We start from the raw sequence: 23,067 nt of genomic DNA, 5'->3' as shown, positions 1-23,067 counted from the left end.
AAACAGGAAGTCAATGACTCTGGCATTGTCATTATGTTAGGTTTATTAGTCACTAAAGTGAAAAAAATTCTAACGCCATAAAAGTGAAAGGCTAGAGATTTGTTCTGAATCCTGTATTTAAAAATATGCCAAAGTGGGTAAGATTTTGAAACTCACATTAACATTATTCTCAAGTAACTGCCAAAAATATTTAAATTAACATTTAGAAATTTATAACTATGTGATATATTTGTTTTTGAGAATTTTAACTCAAAATATTTTGTCTTGATAATTATAAAAATTAAAATATGCACATCACTTGATAATGCCAAATTCTGAAATTTCAGTGGATATATTGCTGGATGTTAAGCTCCTAGTGTTGTTGTTGCTGTTGTTTTAAGGAAGTCCACTTTGGAACCGAGAACTGTGAATTCTGTTGTAGTCGTCAGTAGCTTTAGGTTTCAGGAAATTGACTTAATCTAAGCCTTATTTCTGTCAAAGGATTTCATAAAAAATAAATGATGTAATATCAGTGAGCAACTTAGTGCAGTGCTTATTACCAATAAATGTTGATTACTTTTACTGTTGTTATTTCAATTATTGTAAACTTGAGAGAAGCACAACAGAGTGCATTTGCCTCTGATTCAGTATAATATTTGCTAATTGTCATGAATTTGGTATACTTCCAGCATTTCCTTTCCATCAATTAAAGTTACCATATTGGTTTACTTCCTTAATCAGAGTGCTTGTGAACAGTCAGATAAGGCGAACTGAGAGAAATATACCCCTTGATGGAAGGAAAAAAGAGCTCTAAAAATCCTCGTTTCTGGCTATGAAGATATTAGAGTACAACATATTAGAAAAAAATTCTCTTGAATGAGAAGGGATTGCTGACAAATTTCTAACGCAGAATTAATTCATGGAAGATATCTCAATGTAATTAAGATCATCTGGAGAGATGATATATATATTTTATATATATGCTTATACATACATATGGGTAAACACACGTACATACACACACAATACCTTCATTGTGGTAATATCCCACTGAAATAGCAGCTAGCTTTTATGCTGAAGTAAAACTGCCAAATGGAATACTTACTTCATTTGGTTATAATTTTTCTAATTATCCTGTTGTCTGTTAGTATTGGACATACTCAACCTATTTCTTTTTCAGTGAACTGAGAGCAATAAAAGTGGAAGGTGAAATAAAGGAGAAATCTGATTTTTACTGTATTTATAATGTCTTTGGTTATTTCTCTTCCTTTTGAAATGTGTGCACAATTTTCACTGGTATTGGAGGAAATACTATGAGTTAGATACGAAAAAAGTTATAGATCTTTTGATTTGGATATCTAAGCATGGTGCGACTAATATGTATTCATGATGCACCATTTGAATTAAATACAGTAGCCTGCTTGTGAAGAGTAGCCTCTAAAACAGCGAGGATATATGATGATTCTGGATAGGTCTGCAGAACTGTCAATCCTACTGTGACCTATAAATTGTCCCATAACAGCGGTGGTTCTTTTTTTTTTTTCTGTATTTTAACAACCTAAGCTAAATTGTTGAACTCTCCAAGGCCAAAGGGAATAAACTTTAAGTAAAAAAGTCTAACTTTCAGGTTTTTATTGTGATTCATCTTTTTAAAATACTTCGTGGCTTCTGCTAAATTAATTTAATTATGCTAATCTCCAGAGCCAGTGTTAATGATTAAATATGCAGTCAGCCCCCATACCTGCAGTTTCTAGATCCACGGATTCAACCAAATACAGATTAAAATATTTTTAAAAATGTGGTGTTGCTGACATGTGCTGTGTAGTTAGACCTCCAATAATTGCATCTGTACTGAACATTTACAGACACTTTGTTTTGTTGTCAGTATTCCTTAAGCAATACTGTGTAACAACTAATTACAACTATTTACCTTGTCCTGAGTATGATATGTAATCTAGAGCTTATTTAAAGTATATGGGAAGATGCAGAAGGTCTGTCCAGAAGGTATCCAGCCATGTACTATGAAAAACAGAGACATTTGTTGAAAAAGATGAGAATATATAGCCCTGGCTGTTGTGGCTCAGTGGATTGAGTGCTGGCCTGAGAACCAAAAGGCCACTGGTTCAATTCCCAGTCAGGCACATGCCTGGGTTGTGGGCCAGGTCCCCAACTGGGGGTGCAAGAGGCAACCACACATTCATGTTTATCTCCCTCTCTTTCTACCTCCCTTCCCCTCTCTAAAAATAAATAGATAAAAAATCTTTAAAAAAATAAGATATAGGAAATATTGTACATAAGACAATGAAGCCTCAGTCCCTTTCAAAGTAGGCCCCTTGGGACCTCACACAGTTCTCCCAATCACCATCAGCTGTTCCACTGTATTTTCCTGAATCTCATCAATGGATTTAAGCCTCTATGCTTTAAAAGTTTTATGACTTTAGTTTTGGGAAAAGCCAGAAGTTTCAGGGTGCCAAATCTGGGCTGTAGTGGGGCTGAGTCACCTGGGTGATTTGTTGTTTCACCAAAAAACTCTGCATGAGATGTGATACATGAGTGGGTACATTGTCATGATGAAGCTGCCGATCACCAGTGGCCCATAGCTGTGGCCTTCTGAATCATTTGAATAGTTTCCCTGGAGAATGTTCAAGCTTAACACAGAATTTGATGCAGATTGGTTGCTTTGTTCACTCAGTCATTTTGAATGTGAAGGCCACACCGTACACATGCTCACTGAACGGTGTCTACCACCCCCGCTGACCACTACAGCAAAGTTGTCATTGTTCATGCCATGTGCATTGCAGTCCATTCTCCTAGGATGCCAGGTTACATCAATGTTGGGCAAATTGTTCTAGTCATAGTATCAACGGGTGGACCTTTTCTGGATAGAACTAGTCTGTAGGTTATAGGCAAAGACTATGTATGCCATTTTATATAGAGGCTTTAGCATCTATGGATATTGATAATACATGATGGGTTCTAAAGGAAGTCCTGCATGGATACCGAGGGCAACTCTATATTTGAGTGTGGTTGTGTACATGTATATGTACATAATACATGGATGCCATAATGTATTATGTATCTAATATATATATATATATATATATATATATACATATATACACATCTATATGATATAATGTTACATATATTTTCTCCATAAAGTAAATACTTGGGAAAAAGCTTAGTCTGGAAAAAATAGCACCAAACTTAAATCCAGAAAACCTAAATTTTTACTCCACCCCTTTTAACTTTTGGCTATGTAATTTTAGTCAAATCACTTAAAAATCTGTTCTTATATTTTCTGAAATATGAGATTATGTGTACATTATTTAAAACTTCTTTCAGCTATGAGATTGTAAAGTTGAAAATTGCCTGTTCCCATTATCATTTTAATAAGATTATAATTATCATTATCATGTTAATTCTGCTATGGATAGATTTAACATATAATAGATTTTAATTTCCTATCAACATACCATTTGTTAAAAATAAAGAGGCTTAGCTTTGTTGATTATCTCCATGTTAGGGGCAGTTGGTTTGATGAATGGGTAGATGGGTGTAGGCATTAATATGCATGGAATGGGCGAGAGGAAGAGAGAAGACGATAAAGGCACAGAGAGACAAGCCCAGAGAGTAAACCATGCTGCTTCAGAAAAAGTACAGATTCACTGTAGATAGCACGTTTGAAAAGTTTATTTTTTAAGGACTATTTACGTATATATGGCAAAATTAAATGAGTAAAGTTTGAACTCTGTGACTAAAAAACGATGAGCTGTCTTTGATTTTATTTGCAACTCTAAATATTGACCACACTTTTAGGGGGGCATGTTTCATATATGTCATTTGAATTAATAATATTTTAATTCTAAATTGATCATGCCAGAGTAATATAGACGTGATGATACTTGCTTGTTTTCAATATTTAGAATCACTCTTAAATGTTCTTTGGTTTCTTACTTATATAAATGAGTGATATAGATCTTTCTACTAACCCCGTGTGTAGAAAAATTTCTGCAAGACATACATCAAAATCTTTCTCAATATTTTTAAAGGAAATTCTGTGTTCAATGAAGACATTTTCTTTCCTTCCCTATCTTACCAGCTAAACAGGGTTTCTTCTTCTTGTATGTGTAAGACAAATAGAATTTAAACTTTCAAACTAAAAATATAAATGTATGATTAATATTTTGCTGAATAATTTGGGTCTTCTGGAGTCATGATAATGCCTGTGATTATAAATTCTCAGGAAAATACATTTGTAAGTCTGCTTTCATTTTAATTTAGATATAGTGCCAAATTACATTTTAGTCATGTGTTTGAATTTATTCTATTTTATAAAATTATGCCTAACTGTATACAAGGAAAGTTTAATCAGTTACTATTTCTTGAGTAGCTAATACACTCAGGATCCTTTATAGACACTTGAAGCACAAAAGCAGTTCCCATGGCTCAGGGAATTATATTTTGTTCGGAGGCATGGAGCACATCCATGGTAAGGAGACATCACGAGAAAAGACCCGGAGATGGAAAAACTTAGAATGGTTTTGAAAGTTACTGAATTGGTTGGGTTAGTAACTTCTTTGAAAAGTTTTATTTTGCAAATACATTTTCGAATTTGAATTTGGGTTAAATATTTTCATGGTATAAAACATTGACCCATGAACATGAACCTCCACAACAATAAAACAATTAAGACATCACCACATTTTAATATTACTATAAATTATATTTCCTTTCTAAAATATACAAGTACACATGATGTAGTTTGTATTTAAAGACGTGTATGTACATCCACCTGTACATGGAACTCTCTTTCTGTAAAGATAAGTAAAACCTTTCTCTTTCCCTCCCATTAAATAAACATCATCATCCCTTAATAATGAAATGATTATTTACAAATTGGTATAATAGGAGTACTTAGGAGATGATCTGGTTTTCTTCTTGTTTAGTTCTTCCCTCCAGTTTGACCAATGAGAAATGTGAATAGTGTATAGACATAACTTACTGGGTTGTTTTCAGAGTACTTGTGTTTAATACAAACTGCTGCTTATATGCTTTTGGTACAGAGCCAAATTTAAGATGAGATTTTTATAGCTGAAGAAAGAAGTAAACAAATAACTGAATTAGAAAGGTTAGCTAGGATTGCCTACTCTTTGGTTATGCTATGTGGAGTAAGATGGACTTTATTCTGCACATGGCCTTGCTGTTTGCAGAAAGATCAAGTGCTTCTATTGTGCATTTCCTTTCATTGTATCTTAAATCAGCACAGAATTGACTCATTTGCTATCATTTCTGCAAGCTCCAGCCATTTATTAAAACAGGTTTAAGGCAATTTTAAGTGTTCTGTCAGGTAATAGTAAAATGTTTCCATTAAAAATGTATTACCATTATTCACCAGAAGTCAATAATAACATCAACTCTCCATATAACAAGGATGATTAGAAAGTCTTTTAAAAGACACATTTAGAAGCTATGACAACTGAAGGATCTCTGTATAAACATAGATAACATCTTGTGAATGGACATTTAGATTATTTGGTTTAAAGTGAACTCATTTTACACTTATGTCACACTTTCTACAAACTGCTAAAGAAATTTGTATATCTGAATATGATAATATTATATTTAAATGCAATGATTAATCTAGATCTGATAAGAATGATCACAAATTAAGTCTTCATGAAGGTGGCTTAAAATTAGTTAGATAAATCTAATGTTTTTTGCCTAAGTATTTTACCAAAATCTTAATTTCTAAAGTAGATTTTGATGTGGTTCATTTACAAGATAGGTAAAAATTTAATGTCTGTTATGTACATTTGATTGTATCAAAATGTTAATATTCTGGTTAATACCTACATAATATAATTGGGAAGTACATACTTTATTTCAGTTTTAAAAATTCTTCATCCTTTTCTCATGTTCTTAGTCTTGGGCAGGTATTCAAATTAGATAAGAAACAAAAAGTAAGGGGTGAAAGAGGCAGGTCAAAGGAGTCAGCACAATCCAGCAAACTTAGCAGAGTAATGATAGGAGAAAGTCAAGTTCACAGGGACATTCTGCCTCCTGTAGAAAAAATTAGTCCTCGCCCTCTCAGATGAGCCCACTTTACTGTAAAGAGGTCAAAAGAAGGCTGCCACACTGGTCGGAAATGGATATCAATTTCACCCTTGCTTTATCAGGTGTTAAAGGTCTTAACTCTAATGATAGTATATGTTTAATATTCTGATCTGTCTGTTACTAGAAGGCTTGGAACTTCAGTCACAGTTGTTTGTATACAGCTGGTAGATGCATGTCTGCTTTATCTGTGTATGCATATATAGTCTGTGTATATCTCTTCCTGCATAAGTGTACTTATATGTGTAAAAGACATTTTATATAAAATGACAATCTTATTTTATATGTAAAAGCTACTATGAATATTATTGTCAAGAAATGTAGATAATGTGTATATGGACATGTATGTAGTTATGTGTATATATAGCCACTCCCTTGTCATGTAATTGACCCTGAGGTATGTGTCCTTTTTTGCCAGGAGGGAATTCATTGGGTTTATTTGAAAAGGCAAAAGAGACTTATCTAAGAAAAAGAAGATAAAAAAACATGTATAGTAAAATGACAACAAACTCACAATTATTAACAACCACACCTAAAGCAAAACCAAAAGAAACTAAACAAACAACTAGAACAGGAACAGAACCTCAGAAATAAAGATCAAAGGGAGGGTTAGCAACAGGTGGGTAGGAGGAGGAGAGGGGGGGAAAGGTACAGAGAATAAGTAGCATAGATGGTAGGTATAAAATAGACATGAGGAGGGCAAGAATAGTATGGGAAATGTAGAAGCCAAAGAACTTATGACACATGGACATGAACTAAAGGGGGAAATGTGGGTGGGAGAGGGTGTGCAGGGAGAAGAGGAATGAAGGGGGGAATGGGACAACTGTAATGGCATAATCAATAAAATATATTTAAAAATAATTAAATATATGTGAATTCCCAAAAAGTGCATTGAGATAAATATTTATAATTATAAAGTGAACAGTGTGAAAATGTGTGCCTGCTTAGTAGTCAGAATGAATACAAATAAAGCATTTATGGCCAAAGAAGAAAGAATTTCCCAGATTTGTAACAGGGTCCTCATAAAAATCTTTTATTACTTATCTGTATACCATCTGGAAAGCAGCAGTATCCCTTCGTGATTTAGAGCAAGGATATTGAAATCAAGGAAGCAAGGGCTCTGTCCCTTACAGTGGGACTTTGTGTATACTGCTTGCACTGAATCTTAATTTTTTTAATTAAGTGTATTGGGGTGACATAGTTAACAAAACCATACTGGTTTCAAGTGTATAACTCAACAAAACATCAGCTGTACCCTGCATTGTTCACCCATTGTACAATATTTTATGACTGTATGTATATGTAGTTGTATACATGCACATTTCACATCATAATTTTAAGGACTAAATAAGATACTGTAATATGGAAAAATTAATAGGAAATGATAAACACTGTTTGGACCACAATGTTGAAAAACAAGAAGACATTAGCATTTACAGAGTTTTTTTAGTTACCACAATTTACTTAACATTTTGCACAGGTAATCTGCTTTAATATCTTTAATGACCCATAAAGATTGATACTATTATTAGACAGATGTTGAATGTGGGGCTTAGACTTTGAATCCCTTGCTCTAGGTCTCATCTGAATAAGTGGCAGAATCTGAATTTGAAATCAGTGCACTCTTAGTACTGGTGAGTTTAACCAATGCAATGCTGACAAACACAAGGAAAGTTAGTCACAACTCTCCTCCTCCTCCTCATCATTATTATAAAAGAATGAAAAATGCCATGATTATCCACTAGGATTTAATGTTAGTTTATCAAGAAATATTTCTCAGTTACCTTTGTTGACAGATTTGTATGTCTTTAAATTTTTTACAGATGTTATTGACTTTACCACTAATAAAACTGAAACTCTTGCCTTTAAAAAAAAGGAAGGAGTCCTGACGCAGCATGGCTCATTTGGTTGAGTGTCATGTGGCAATGTGAAATCTTTCCAGTTCGATTCCCTGTCAGGGCAGATGCCTGGGTTGTGGGCTGGTCCCTGGTTGGGGCAGGTTCGAGAAGCCACTGATCCATGTTTATCTCATGCATAGGTGTTTCTCTCCCTCCTTTCTCCCCCTTTTAAAAGTAAATAAATACAATCTTAAAAAATATATTAAAAAAGGGAAGGAAGGAAGGAAATAAAAAGAAATATGGAAAATAAGTTATGATTATAACAGAAGTTTTATTCCAATATGCTTGATGAACAAGCTTTCACAAAGGTTCCTAATTTTATCTGCTGCTATTCATAAAAAAATTTCTAAGCTATGAATTTCTAAAGATTTCATGATAGAAGTGTTTAATGTATTAGCCACTTTGTCCTTTTCAAAGCTTTTTGTACTTATTAAGTTGTATTCCCAATGTTCTCCCTGCAATAACACTTTGATGTAGTATTCATCACATCCATTTAGAAGTCACCACATCCCTGCTTAGCTCCCACACTGCTTCCAGAACAGCATGTGTCCATAATGAATAAAGCGAATGCTTTCAGTGAAAGTCTATGTTTTTCAAGTATATTAATTGCTATGGGATATTTCCAGTGGGTGTGACAGAGTATTTATGTTATTGTTTAATGGCCACACTCACTTCTTTCTAGGAGCAATTTTTGATGAATCTGCCAAAAAGGATGATGAGGTGTTTCGCACAGCAGTTGGTGACCTCAACCAGAATGAGGAGATCTTACAGACTGAGAAAATCACATTTTCAGTGACATTTGTTGATGGCAACAACCCATTTCAAGCAGTTCAAGAAGGTAAGGTTCATCAGCAGTCCACTTTTTAGAATGTTTTTGTTTGCATTTGAATGGCATTAAAATTAGATGTGTAAAAAGCTGTTGATCACAGATAATATTTTTGCATCTTTGCTGCATTGCTTCTCTTCCAAAGTGTTAATCCTATATTCTACTTCTGAAAGGGCAAAGTGTGAAAAGTTTTTGGTTTGACTGAAATGTAATATTAAAGCAACATAAATATTTGCAATAAAAATGTTACTACCTTTTATGATTTTAATGTAAATGAAACATTCCATAAAATAGGATTTTTCTATTAGAATTTTTACTCCTTTGAAAACATGCCACCTTGAATGTTACCACTTGTGATGACATTTCAGATGTATTCATTACAGATGTATTGCTGGAAGGGAAATTTTTAGATACTTCATGCAAAGCAAAGACCTTGTGCTGGGATCCTGGCATAGGCCTCGGTTCCTTTTTTATTGTCTACAATATACCAAATATTAAAGTACTTTCCTCCATTCTCTCTGTATGCTTGATTGAATTAAAATTTTTCATAGTTATAGTCATACAAATGCAAATTGTTTTATTATGCTGAAATAATCATTTGTGTGGATGAAAGTTTTGATTGAACGATATTAGACTAATAGAATTCTAGTATTAATGGTATTATGCTAATAAAATATTTGGCCTTTGGATCTGCAAAGCATTCGTTGTTCATGAAACTATTTGTTCCTAATCTATTTTATATTTTATTATGATATACTAAAATAAAATTAATTTAATCAAATGAAGCATTTGCTTCATTAAAACTTAAAGAATTATTTGGCAGAAGAAAAGAGAGACAAGATACTTTGTGTGGCGAAATTTATCAAGAAACTTGTTAAACACAAATATTGAACAGGTAAGGAAAATAAATGGGATTTTTCTTCCTTCAAACATGTTCTTTTCACCAATGTTGTATCTGCATGATATACAAGTAAACTTTATCGGAATATGTCTTGATCAGTAGTGGCATTGGTTACTGTTGAAACTTACTAATGCTCATTCCCTCAATAACAGAATGAATGGAATGATTAGTGGTCTAATGGATTTTCCTTCTCATTAATTGGATTGAGTGAAAGAGTATTATTTTAATGAACAGAAGAGATTTAACTACTGTTTTTTCAAATAAGTTGTTTATAATAATATGGAATTTAAATTTTCAATTAGTAAAAATCAATTTAAAAAGTTAGGTTAATGTAAACATCCAGTTATTTACATTTTAAAATCAGAAGTATTCTAGGAACTGGGGGCTTTAAATAAGGAATATGTTGATAGATTTTCCCATAGAATCACTTAAAAACTATCTAAATTAATATTAGAATTCATGAAGCAATCTGCAAAATAAGAAAGCTGAATTTAAGGAAAATAATAATGTAAAAAATTATATACTAGGAAGAATATATTTATTTCAAAGGTATCTCTATGGCATTTCTCTCTCAATTCTTAATTTTAAAGACCAGGATGAGAGAAGTAAAAAATGAGGACCTATTTATTTTTTTGGTGACATTCTTCTGATTAACAATTTATTATTTTTTTTATAAATTAACTTCAAAGACATGCTAAAATGTCCATGCCTTTTAAAAACTCAACTTGGACTACAAGTGTGTAGAAATGAAGATATGAAGACAACACAATGGATAGAAAGTAATTACAAAGTCTGAATAAATATGTACCTCACAACTTTTTTAGAGACTATAATTTGAAAGGTGAAGACAATTCTTAAAAATAGCACTGTCTGTTTACATATTGCATTGTGTCACCATTGTACCGCCAGCTAAATTTTGTGAACAGATAGCTCCCTCAAAAGAACTATTGTGAAAGGAAAGAATTTGTGGAATTGAAAGCAAATTGAGAGAGAAAATAAGTTTTAATTTTCTGAAATAGAGACCATTAGATATTTGTCAAGAAAGAAGAACAAGCTTGCAGTTTGCTTGATGGTTTCTGATACTAACTGGATGCTCTGGGCCAGTTTTTTTGATGCTCTATTCTAAGTAACAAAGCTCTGGAGGTAGTTTGTTTCCACATTCCATATCCAGAAAGATCTCTGCTAATTTTAGAAGTAAAAATAATTTTCTCTAGAGTTCTTTTTGCAAGTAATTTGTTTGAACAAGTAAGGGGAAATATTCACCTGAAAGAGAAGATGAAAGAATTAAGAAATATTTCCTAAATGTTTTGAGGAAGTAATTTAGAAAGAAAACGCAGTTGTGTGATCAAAGATTGCCAGTTTTCTGTGATCATATCATTGCTGTAATACCACTAAAATCTATAACACAGAGGTTTTAACAGTTTGTTTATTTTTCACATTCTAAAGAAGGACAAAATATTACTCATTTCACATTATTAGTCTATATAAGTTTCTAACAACTTCATGGTTTTCAGTCCTGTCTCCTCCTCTCTTTTTGTTTTTTGTTTATTTGAGATTGAAAGTTTGATACTGAATACATAACATCAACAAGCATATAGATATTTGGTGATAATAACAAATGATAAAACGATTGACCATCAGATAGAGAAATAAGATCTAAAAACCTAAAATTCTCCATTTACTTTATTTTTAGCACTTCCTTCCACCAGACACATTTGCATCATTTTTCTAGTAATTTAAATTTTTACCTTGTTTATCTACTACCAACACTTAATAGAGGGATTTATAGATAAACAAACAACTTATTTAACCCACTGTGATACACTGTGACAAAGAGTAATGGAACTAATAAAAAGCTCTTTTATAGCTGTGGTTATAGTAAATTTGTGCATAGTAATAATGGAATTAAATAATTCATAAATAATTATTTTTAAGGTGAATCTTTAGAAGATGATAACTTGGTTATAACTCAGGGTCAGTGTTCCTTTCTTTGGAGACCAGTGAATATATTTGATCAGTGTCCTGTAACATTAATCTCCATTGTTTTAGAAGTGAATGGTAGAAAGGAACTCCTTTTCACACAAAAGTTATCTTGAAATAAGCCACCAATTTTCATAATTATTTTTCCTATATTTTGATTAGATTTTTAAAAGCCATTGTACATTTCTTTTTGTCTGTTGAGTTGTGGGATGGGCAAATAATTTTTATATTTTAGCTCAGGGCTTTTTTTTTGTAAGCTACTTTCTAGCTGAGATGAAGCTTCTCCTTTATCTCAGGCGATATGTAAAAGAAAAAAAAACATGGCATATTTTTGAAAACCTAGAGAATATGGAAGTGGAAAATTACATATTCCTAGTTGAATGTTTTTGATATATACATGAAGTAATTGAAACCAGAGCGATTAAGTAAATTTTCTGCACAGTGCAAGTGTGGATCAGAGAAAGAACTAAACCGAGACTTTCATACTGCTATTCCAATATTTTCCTTGCTGTATCTGCTAGCCATATATGTGGGGAGAGCTCACAGCATATTCTAAGACTGCATTAAATAATGTGGGGAATGAAAAGTGTATCATATTTATGTTTTGATACTATTTATGTTAATAGCTTTTTGATCTCATGGAGTAGTAGAAAAATTCTCATCTGGTTGATCAATACAATTTGCATTGTATAAATCACTCTTGTTCTTTCATCTTGGTTTTCCTCATATATAAATAAGAAGTCAGAACATAAATGATGTATTTTTAAGGTCAGTTTTATTTCGGTGGTTGAGACGTTTCACAACTCCTTAGAACGCATTTCCAGATTTAGAACTTTACACAATTATAGAAATACTCACCATATAAGTTTCTCTTTAGAGAAGGACTCATATTACTGAAATTGCCTCCTAATGTTTTTGTGTGAATGATTTCAAAATAAATTAAAAGTATTTATAATACCTGTCCTTGTCTTTGCTACCTCATTCAGCTATTCACTGCAATTTTCCTCTGTCCCCCAAAAAGAAAAGAACAAAAACAAAAACGGACAAACCTGTATTGCTATCACCATAATCCAGCAAGGCTCTTTATGCTAATTCCATTGACCTGGACCAAAGCAGTTTTTGCTGACTTTCTCTCCTCACTCCTCTCTTGTGATGTCTATGTACTGAATGTAACATAGATGCACAAATTTGTGGTGTGAGAGACACTGCTTCCTCAACTGAAAACAATAGGAATTACATATATTGTCAGCTCTTAGCTGAGACTCACAGCTCTATGGGCCACGAAAGGTGGGAATTTACAAGAAAAAATGTCAGGGTTGGTGAGAGAGTGCAGAAGCAGGAATCCGTGTGTAATTGTTGCATGCATCATGTGTATCTGCAAAGATATAAAACAATGTATGTTGTTATTGTACAGCAAGATTCATTTAAAACAATTTGAAATATTTGCTGTTATTAAAAACATAACTAACAATGAAATACATAGTGAGAACAGTGTAAGGGCAAAATTATATTGTAGAATCACAAACAATTCCATTTGAAAGAAATGGGAGTAACTATCATAATTATTATTCTTTCTCTTATATCACCAACCGTTATAAACAAGGTAGTTACAAAAGTTGTTCTCAGTATAAAAAGCAGTTCCAAGTTTTAGCCTGGTCCACCGTTAATGTACTCCTTTGCATACCACAATGTGAATGTTGATGGCTCCCCCAAAGTTTGTAAAAATATATACCTCGCTTTTAATGCAGTGACATTCTCAGTTGTATTTGCCTATTATGTCTTCCAAAATAAAATTACTTTAAGTATTACAACAGACTTTTATTTTACGATTTTTAAAAATCAGTCTCATTTCTCTATAATTATGTGTAAAAGACACGAATATTCATATCATGTGTGTAAAGGGGATAACAGGAGAGTGATTTAACCAAAAAGATTATGAGGAAATCTAACTAGAAAAAAACACTTCTCCAAAACACATCACCATTCATTGTGAATATTTCTGGTGATATTGGCTACATCTGAGTAACCTGGTTCAAAGAGGATATACATGTAAAAGAATGATTTATGCAGTCACAGTATCTGATGGCTTATTTCAGAGCTTAGTCTCATAATTTATATCACTCTCTGCTTTAATAAAATATTTTTACTGTGATAATCTGCTAATTCCAAAATGCTTAAGCTGGCTCCTGCAACTTTCCTAGCACAGGATTTCAGTACAGATGCCTTGTCAGCCTGTGTTTTTCTGGACCAATGTTGGTAGCTCCAGCTCCAATCTATTTTCTGAATTTTTTTGCTGAACTTGAGAGTTGGTGGCTTTGGGGGCCAATTAAACAAACCTGAATATCCTCTAGATATAATTCTGCTCATTCATTCATTTGTTCACTTAGTTATTTTTCATTTCCCTTTCCCTTCTCACATCAAGGCTAGTGTTATGCTATGAATCCCAGTCTTGAATCCTAATGGTGTGTGCAGCTCATACCGAACCCTGTGTCAGAAGGGGTGGAAGGAATGAGTGAGACAGCTGACCAGTGTCTCCAAAAACTTGCACATCAGGAGGGAGACTGGATGTCTATTCAGTGGCTGTCTGGACCACTTTCTTTCCTCCAGGACTCTGGAACATTTACCTTGGTCAATTCCCCAGCAATCCTCTGCCAAGTTCTAAATCACTTTTTCTCCCTGCCTGCCACATTCTAAGGATGAGCATATAAGGTCTGGAATCAGAATATGTTTATTGTGTGATCATAAAATTCATCTTCAATGTAATATTAAAGTATGAAGAATTCTGTATCTGTTATGGATGGTAATTTCATATATTCTTTTAAACATCTTATACTACCTCTTTCCATTGAAGAATTCCCCATCAAGAAGAATTAAAGTAGGATATACTTGGAATCAAATTTTGGGAGTACTCAGTCAAATCAATTATCCTATTACTTATTAAATGCCTAGTACTTATTAATTAAATGCCTGTTCCAACATTGGGCCAGCTACAATAGGAGATAACAAAAGAAATCGAGGACAGTGTCTGTATGCAGAATCTTAAAAATGTACTGGAGAGAGCTGAGAAGTTTTAAAACATGAAAAGACATTAATTATGCTGTTGCCTTGTACCTATAAATTAGGGTTTTAATTATATTAAGAATAAAAAGAAAGAAGATACAGCTTTTTAAAATATTTTCATAAAAGAGGGAATTTATTTCTTAAAATATTTCATGTATTATTAGTGAAGATACAAATTATGTAGCTTATTTTTTACTGTAATTATTTTACCCTATATTCGTAAGCCTTTTCCTTATCTCAGTCCATACCACACTGTTAAAGTAACAGTTCTCTAATATGATGAATGCATTGAAATTCAGATGTTTATAGACCTCTACATTATAATTTTATAGCTTTTCTTCTTTGAGGTCTTTTACCTCACTATTTGCAATTGTGTACTGTTGTGTAAATTACCTCATAAAATATATATTTTAACTATACGTGCTGCTCTGGATGTTTTATTTAGAAGAATCCTCAACAGCTTTCCATAAAGTTGTGTTTGTTAGAAGTGAAGATTTATTCTTCTGTTGTTGCTTAAGTGTTCTTTATTTCTACCAAGTATTTTTCTTATAATAAAGCAAACCACTTTCTTACATTTTCTTCCTACCTTTATAGATACAGTGCATCATTACAGCAGCATAATCCAGTTTTTAATTGGTCCTTTATAATACCAACTTGGTTAAAGTATCACCTCCATGTCTTAAAGTGACTGTGAATATATGGCTTATTAGATTAAAAACCACACTTGCCTACACTCTGCATTTGCAATGAAAGTCCATTGTGTAGTAAAAAAAAATAGCTGAAGTTCATAGTCACAAACCAAAGATGACTTTACTATATTCAGAAATTTTAAACTATTATCAATATTATCGATATCCAGATCTCAAATGATCCAGTGTACTTGCTTAACTTGAAAACCAAAAATAGACTGACTTTTTACTTTAACATTTATTTTTGCATGTCTTTGGCAAGTGTTGTTAAGCTTATGGGAATCACACTACATGTAGTCTTTTAGTATTCACACAACATTTTGAATTTTCTTGTAATTTTCAAAAGAATTATTTGAAACACTCTCAAAAGAGCCATACACAGAGCCAATGTGCAATAGGAAATTTCATATTCTGAGAACAGGGAGAATGAGCCAGCAGGTACTTTCTGAGTCCTGTGAGCATTGAGCCTTGAGCTGCTCTGCACAGTGCTGTGCTTTCCACTGTCTGCCCTTTAGTCTCACCTGGTCACCTGGTTAGCCTGACCTCTGTTGCTATGTGTTAGGCCCTGGCCTCTTTGTGCTTTTCTGCCTTTTGTCCTCCCATTGTAGGGCTCTTTTTAAACTCCTCATTCATCCCTTGTTTGATCATTGACTCTCCATATTGTGCAGTGTACACTCAGGATATCTTATTTGCTTCAGTATGTCTTAAATGTTTTGCCTTTTATTCTGCTTAGAATAAAACATGGAAATTAAATACATGGGCCATGAAACTAGAGGTATCTGCACTTATATAAGTTCTAATCTGTCTCAGTATCTGTAGAACCTTGAACATACCTAATGTGTCTGAGCCTTAGTTTCTTCATATATGAAGTGGGATAAAATACACACTTTATGGGATTAGGATGATTATGTGATTATAAAAAATGGTTAATTACATGGGGTTGTAATTATGACTTGTGGGTTTCTCTACTAATCTAAATACATCTTAATAATACTGGAGAGCATGACAACTTAGCACTGTTGCCTGTGTCCATAAGTAAATGTCTATTCTTAGCTGTTCTTACCTTCTCAAACATCCTCTACCACATGTCTTGGTAGTTCCCATGGATACCACTGAAAATGCTGTTTATTATTTGCCTAGCCAGTGTCATTTTATTACCCAGCTGAGCCTTTCCTTGTATCCTAAATATGAGGGTTGTAAAAAATATAAAAATTAAATGTTTCTTTTTTTTTCCTCTCTTCCTGGGCTAGTACTGCTAATCAGTACAGGAAGATGAGCATTATGTTTGTAGTATAATTTATTTGGCAAATAGTAGGTATGTGGCAACATGTGTACTTAGGGGTGGGAGGATTTAAAATAGCTTGTTACTGTTTCTGGGAAGTAGAGTAGGCCTGGGAAGATCAAATTAAAGCTTTCTGATGATTCGTGTAGGCTTAATACAGTCAGTGAAGTAAATAAAGCACTGAGTCATAACTAAATGGAATTCAGTTGTAGAGAGGCATAATGTTGCAGAACAGCGATATATGTGAAGGGCAAATATATAAAAGAATTCAAGGAAAGCTTTATGCTTTGACAGATGCATCATCCCTGGTAGTTTTAGTTTATTTCTGACATGATTGTTTAAAAGGTTATCTTTCTATGTTCTGCACATTTTTATTCCAACTACACATGGTCAAATATTAACTCTAAAAGCCTGAACATTGGTTTCTTTGAATGTCTAGTGCTATGTTTCTTCAATAACATGCTATCATGTTATTTTCTAAGGATCATGCCTCATTTCAAGCCATATTTGCATGTTGTTCCTTTATTGACTAATGATATTAAGGTTGGTTAAGCTCATTCCTTTAGGCTGTATTTTCAAATTAGAAGACTTCAAACATAAAAGTTCTCAATATCTATTATATATGAGAAATGTATTAAAAATGGAAAATAAATGTTTTCTCAGAATGTAAATTTTTGGGAAAACTGTTATACAAATTGAAGTTAGAAACAGTCCTAGTACAGAGAATATTTTCAGATAGAGTAGCTGAATATTCAATAATGTTTTTGTGCTTTACTTTTGAATTTACAGTTATGTGAAATCAAACAGAATACTTTGAGATGGTCTTGTGTACCTATTCATGTCATTAAAACTGGTCAAGATGTGGATGGCTCTGGTGATAGAAAGGAACTAGAGAATTAGAAGATAAAGGCACATTCTTACTTGCCAAAGAATAAGAAATGGATACATCAGCCATGTTCTATCTGCTCACAAATCCTGTTTTTACTCTTATATTGTCAATAATCTTTATTGATTGAAATTAATAAGTTCATCTTCTTATTCTGATTTAATTTCCTAAATGTTTTTCTCCAGTTTAAAGTTTTATCTCTGTTAACTTGTTATATTTATAAATATTTATATATGCCCACTCATATGTATATATATGTATGTCAAACTCTATATATTGTAAGCCATATGGACATACACTATGTATATACACATATGATATAATATGTATGTATATGTATAAACACACATATGTAAATGAGTTCACCAGTTCATCAAGCACTGTCTCATTTATCATCCTCCCAATGTTGATTCGTGCTTTTCCAGGGACAATTTTAACCTCCCCCATTACTATGTCTGTTAAAATGAAATAGGAAAGGTTTGTGGCCAAACCACCATCATTCACTATCTAAAATTTATACCTGGTCTCCAAGAGGGTACAAAATGGAAGTTTACACTTCCTTTCTTTGGAAATTGCTTAACACTTATATGTGGAAAGGGTAGAATAACTGGCAGAAAACTATGAATTACCAAGAACAATTGATTTTTATTTCAGAAATCAAAATTACAATTGTTCACTCAATTGTAATATTATTTTAACTCACCAGCTAGATACTATATAAGGAGTTTGTGCAGGTGAATGAGACAAATTTAACTGAAGTACCCAAGAGCTTTATAGTATAGCAATTTTCAGCTCCAGTGCAGCAAGAATTTTTAAAACATGTAATACCTGACTATTTAGTCAGGGACACTGACCTCTTTTCCCTTATACTGTCAAATTGAAAAATGACAACAACCAAGACAATAATAGCTGTCGGTGTGAGTAAATAAAAATTATAGCTATTATTTTTTGTCAGATTAGCAAAAAATATAAAATATTTTTGGTGTGACACAGAATTTTAGTGATTAGTTTATATGTGCAGTGAGATTAAAAAGATTGAGAATTATTGATCTGGTAGAATTAAAAGAGCTAAACAAGCAAATAATTGCTTCTTATTGGAGAAAAGTGGTATAAAGGAAAGTAAATGATGCTATGATAGAAAGTAATGGGTGTGTGTGTGTATGATTTAAAATAGGAGATTATTTTTGATAGGGTGATTTTACAAGATATAAGAAAATAATATTTAAGCCAAGATTTGAGATTGCAACATTGCTAGCCATGCAAAGATAAAAAGAAATAGCATCCCAGCCTATTACATACGGGAATACTGTTGGGAGGAATGTGTTTGCAGTGTTTGAGGGATTATATTATTTTTAATGCTCAAATTTTTGTTCTTTTACTTTATACATGCTTATTTCTATCATGAAAGTCATTACTTGCTGGGTAACAGTATTACTCATGTGTTTGTTACCCAAATGCTTCAGTTTTTCTTTCCCCCCATTTGGTGGTGGACTATATTCCAAAGGAAGCCCAGTGGTTTGGCAAGTCTCACTTACCACTGGGGCATAGGGATTCCATTCTTGGATCCTTTTTGATTTGAAATTCTTCTTTATTACTCTGATTTTGAATGTAGTCATAGAAACTTTGGGACTTTTCATGTAAGTGTACTCATTCTCAGGAAAAATAAATGAAACAAATCAAAGACAGAAAGAATGTTACTCAATTTTTGGTCTTTTTTTTTTAAGATTTTATTCATCCATTTTTAGGGAGGAAAGGGAGAGAGGGAGAGAGAGGGAGAGGGAGAGAGAGAGAGAGAGAGAGAGAGAGAGAAAGAGAGAGAGAGAGAGAGGGAAACATTAATGTGCGGTTGCTGGGGGTTATGGCCTGCAACCCAGGAATGTACCCTGCCTGGGAATCGAACCTGGGACACTTTAGTTCCCAGCCCGCGCTCAATCCACTGAGCTACGCCAGCCAGGGCCTAATTTTTGGTCTTCTAATACAGAGTATTGCACAGCCATATATAAATATCTGAAACTAGGAAAAAAAATCATCCATCTGTGGCTGTTGTGTTTGCTCCACACTCTTAGAAAAGAACCCCATTTGAAAAGCCCAGTGAAGAGAAGTAACATTTATAATTTACTATATCATATGAACTGTTAAAAGTGTTTTTCACCTGCTCTTTATAGTGCCTGATAAGGTATAAGGTAGCTACTATGCCTGTTAGCGTTTTACATATGAAGTGGCCTGTTCTCTGTCACTTTCTCCTTCAAAACTCCATTAGTTTAGTTCCTTTCTTCTCTATCTTATGATCTATGACTAGTTCCCACCTCACTGTTGCTAGTGTTGGGTTTTTGTTCTTGCCTTTATTTTTCTGCCACACCCCACCCACATGTGTGTAATTCATACCTTTGAAAAAGAAACCCTTCTCAAATTATCCTACTTTGAGTACACACGTGTGGACTCAAATCCCATTGTTTCCAGTTGCATCCCATTGTTTTTTAATGGGATTTTAACTGATGTAATTATTAACCACTATACTCTACTGCCTCTGTGGAAAATCTCATCTTAGTTCATTTTTAGTGATTTGACGACTTGTCCAATTTAATCATGAAATGTTGGAATGTATTATGCAGTTTTAATGCATGCATCATATACTAAAACTTAGAAAGAACACCTTGTACCAACCTTTAGCTTCTGTGATTTACAAGCTGAAATCTTCAAGCCCATGGGTGTTTTAACAGTTCATCAAAGGCTAACTCGACATTAGAGATACTGAGTGACTGCTTGCCTTCAGAAATGCACTAGGTCTGACCAGAAATGGGACTGATCTCCAAATAAACAACCCACAACACAGCTGAATGACTGCTTTTTTAGGAAACATGATTATTTTTACTTAAAATGAAATAACAAATGGAATAAGCTTTATGAAAACTAATATTTCAGCTATATATTTAAAATGTCTCATTAAAATTCCTCTACTTTAAGGAAGTTGAGGAATTATTTGGTCACCAACTCTTGACTATTTTATTCCCTTTCCTATGGGGAAAATTTTCCCTATGATTTCTATTACACCATTCTTTATATGAATGGTTTATTATGATACTAGATTCCTTTTTAAGGGGCTAAGTGGAAAAAAACCACATTTTATTGTTGTACATATTGCACAGCAAATATTTTCGTTATCTAGAAACTTGTGAAGAATAATACAAGTAACTTGTGAAGAAACTAACAAGTGACAAAAAAGAACTATTTTGCATTTTATCTCTTTTTATTTCTAAGACCTATGGTTTAATAGATACTCATGAACAGCAGATGTTCAAATAGCAGGCAGCAGAGCAGGAGAGGAAGTGGGAGGGACCCTAAGAGCCTGGTGGTCAATATTACAAGATCCCTGATTTCTTCAGTTATTCAATATTATTCAGCCTCCAAGGATAAGATAGTGAGGTGGGATTAGTGAAGAATATAGAGGTAACTTAAGAACACTCTGCGTCTTCAAGAGCTTTGAACTACTAACAAAGATTAAATTTGTGTGTATTGATAATATAATTGCTAGACAGTAGTTCCATGAAGGAGGAACAAAGTAAAAAGTTCAATGGAAAAAGTGAAATTTGCAGCTAGGGCGATGAGTAGAGGAAGAAGTTAAAGAAGATGTAAAGGGAAAATATAGTAATCCAGGCAGTCTGCTCTGAAAGGAGAACAGATCTAATCAAAGAAGTGCACATGTTCAAAAGTACATCTGTGTGACTGTGAAAAATGTGACCTGGGGTTGGGGATGGACTGCCAACAAAACATCAGGCCACAGGACAGAAACAGTGACTTCCGTGTCAATGTCTTCATCCTGTCTCCAGCGTCAAGGTGACCTCTTTCCCCAAATCCCAAAGCAATGGCAGAATAGTGGAGAAAATCATAATTTAGCAAGTAATATGAAACACTAATAAAGATATCAACCTTCATATAGCACAGTCATAGAATTTCTTTTAAAATGCCACAAAACTTGAAAATTATTTGAGCTCAAAGAAGCTGCTTCAAAGGCACAATGCCTCCACTATGTTCCAAATGCAAGTGGTATTTTAAAAATAATTAGTCCATATCTACAGCATGGTAATTGCTTTTCACATTAGAGAAAGAGATAAGTACCCAAGTTTTATAATATAAAGAAGTGTTATGCATGTGCATTAACTAATGCTCTCAGAGAATTTTTATGACATGCTTAGCATTGTGTGCTGTAACTCAAAGTGTCGAGCACTTTGCTCTTAGACGAGAACATAGATTGTTTTCTGAATTGGACCAAAGAAGGTAAAGATTAATATCATGTATTGTGGGTCTTTTATATGCATAGTCTGATTATTATCATTTTTCCCTTTAAGTGTGTTTGTTAATGTTTTAACTTAAAAGCATTTTTATTGGTCTCATTATCACAAGTGGCTAATGAGGCTTGTTTGTCTGAATAAAAAAAATACTCTGCAATCTGTGAAAATCAGCATCCATTGTTTGTTAATTATTGATTCAGTTATTCTTTCATCTAAATAGATGTTGAGTGCTTATATTTTGCAAAAACTGTAATAAGTCCTGAAAAGGATACCAAGATGCATCAATGTAGTTTTAGCTTCAAAAGATCTTATGTTTAGCAAGCAGACATAAATAGCATAAACATGACAAAAGGTACAATAAATTAAAAAGTCCTCAATAGCAGTAAAGTTGATGTGATATGGGATTTCGAGGCATATGGATGTTAGTTCTATAGTTCTGCTTCCCCTCTTTTGTTCACAACTAGACATGTTTGTCCTCTGCACCTTCAGTGTGACCCAAGTATTTGGTACCAAATATAACAGTCTATTTGAGGTAGTTTAGCATTATTTCATTCCAAACTTGCTCTGTTGCTAACCTATGGTCATTCACTAAATTAATTCAACAAATATTTATTAGGTGTCTAATATGAACCAGAGATTATTCTAGGAAATCATGGTATAGCAATAGAGACACAGATACACTGTTTTCTTGAAAGGTATTTTCTAGTTTATGGAACAACAGTATAGAATTCATATTGTATATATTCAATATACATACATACATATGGGATTGGCCAAAAAGTTTGTTTTGTTTTTTCCATATGATGGCTCTAGTAGTGCTTAGTTGTCTTTGACTTCATTTGAAAAAATTTTGTTAGATTGTATTGTGACAGCTGTCATATCAGCGTGCATTTAAAAAAACTTACCAAAATTGGTGAATTTTTGTGTAGTCATTTTAATATTGAAGATAAAGAAGATACGCAGCACTTTTCAACATATTATGCTGTGTTATTTCAAGAAAGGTAAAATGCAATTAAAACACAGAAAAAGATTTCTACAGTATATGGAGAAGGTACTGTGACTGATAGAACTGGTCAAAAGTGGTTTACAAAGTTTCATGGTACAATTGACATTCTGGCCAAGTAATTCTTTGCTTTGGGGCTATCTTATGCATTGGAAGATGT

General features: G+C 33.2%; 1 protein-coding gene across 2 annotated transcripts in view; it reads left to right on the top strand.

Moving 5' to 3' along the window:
- GRID2 (glutamate ionotropic receptor delta type subunit 2) overlaps window positions 1-23,067 on the top strand; it is a 1,446,155-nt gene that overhangs the window by 267,217 nt on the left and 1,155,871 nt on the right. For both annotated transcript variants that reach the window (XM_036026381.1, XM_028505846.2), the window contains exon 2: window positions 8,674-8,829. In XM_036026381.1, coding sequence (XP_035882274.1) covers window positions 8,674-8,829 — 156 coding nt within the window. The remainder of the gene's footprint in view (window positions 1-8,673; window positions 8,830-23,067) is intronic.

Source organism: Phyllostomus discolor, chromosome 1 (genome assembly GCF_004126475.2).
Source record: "Phyllostomus discolor isolate MPI-MPIP mPhyDis1 chromosome 1, mPhyDis1.pri.v3, whole genome shotgun sequence".
NCBI lineage: Eukaryota > Metazoa > Chordata > Mammalia > Chiroptera > Phyllostomidae > Phyllostomus > Phyllostomus discolor.
This window is presented reverse-complemented; position numbering and strand designations above follow the sequence as displayed.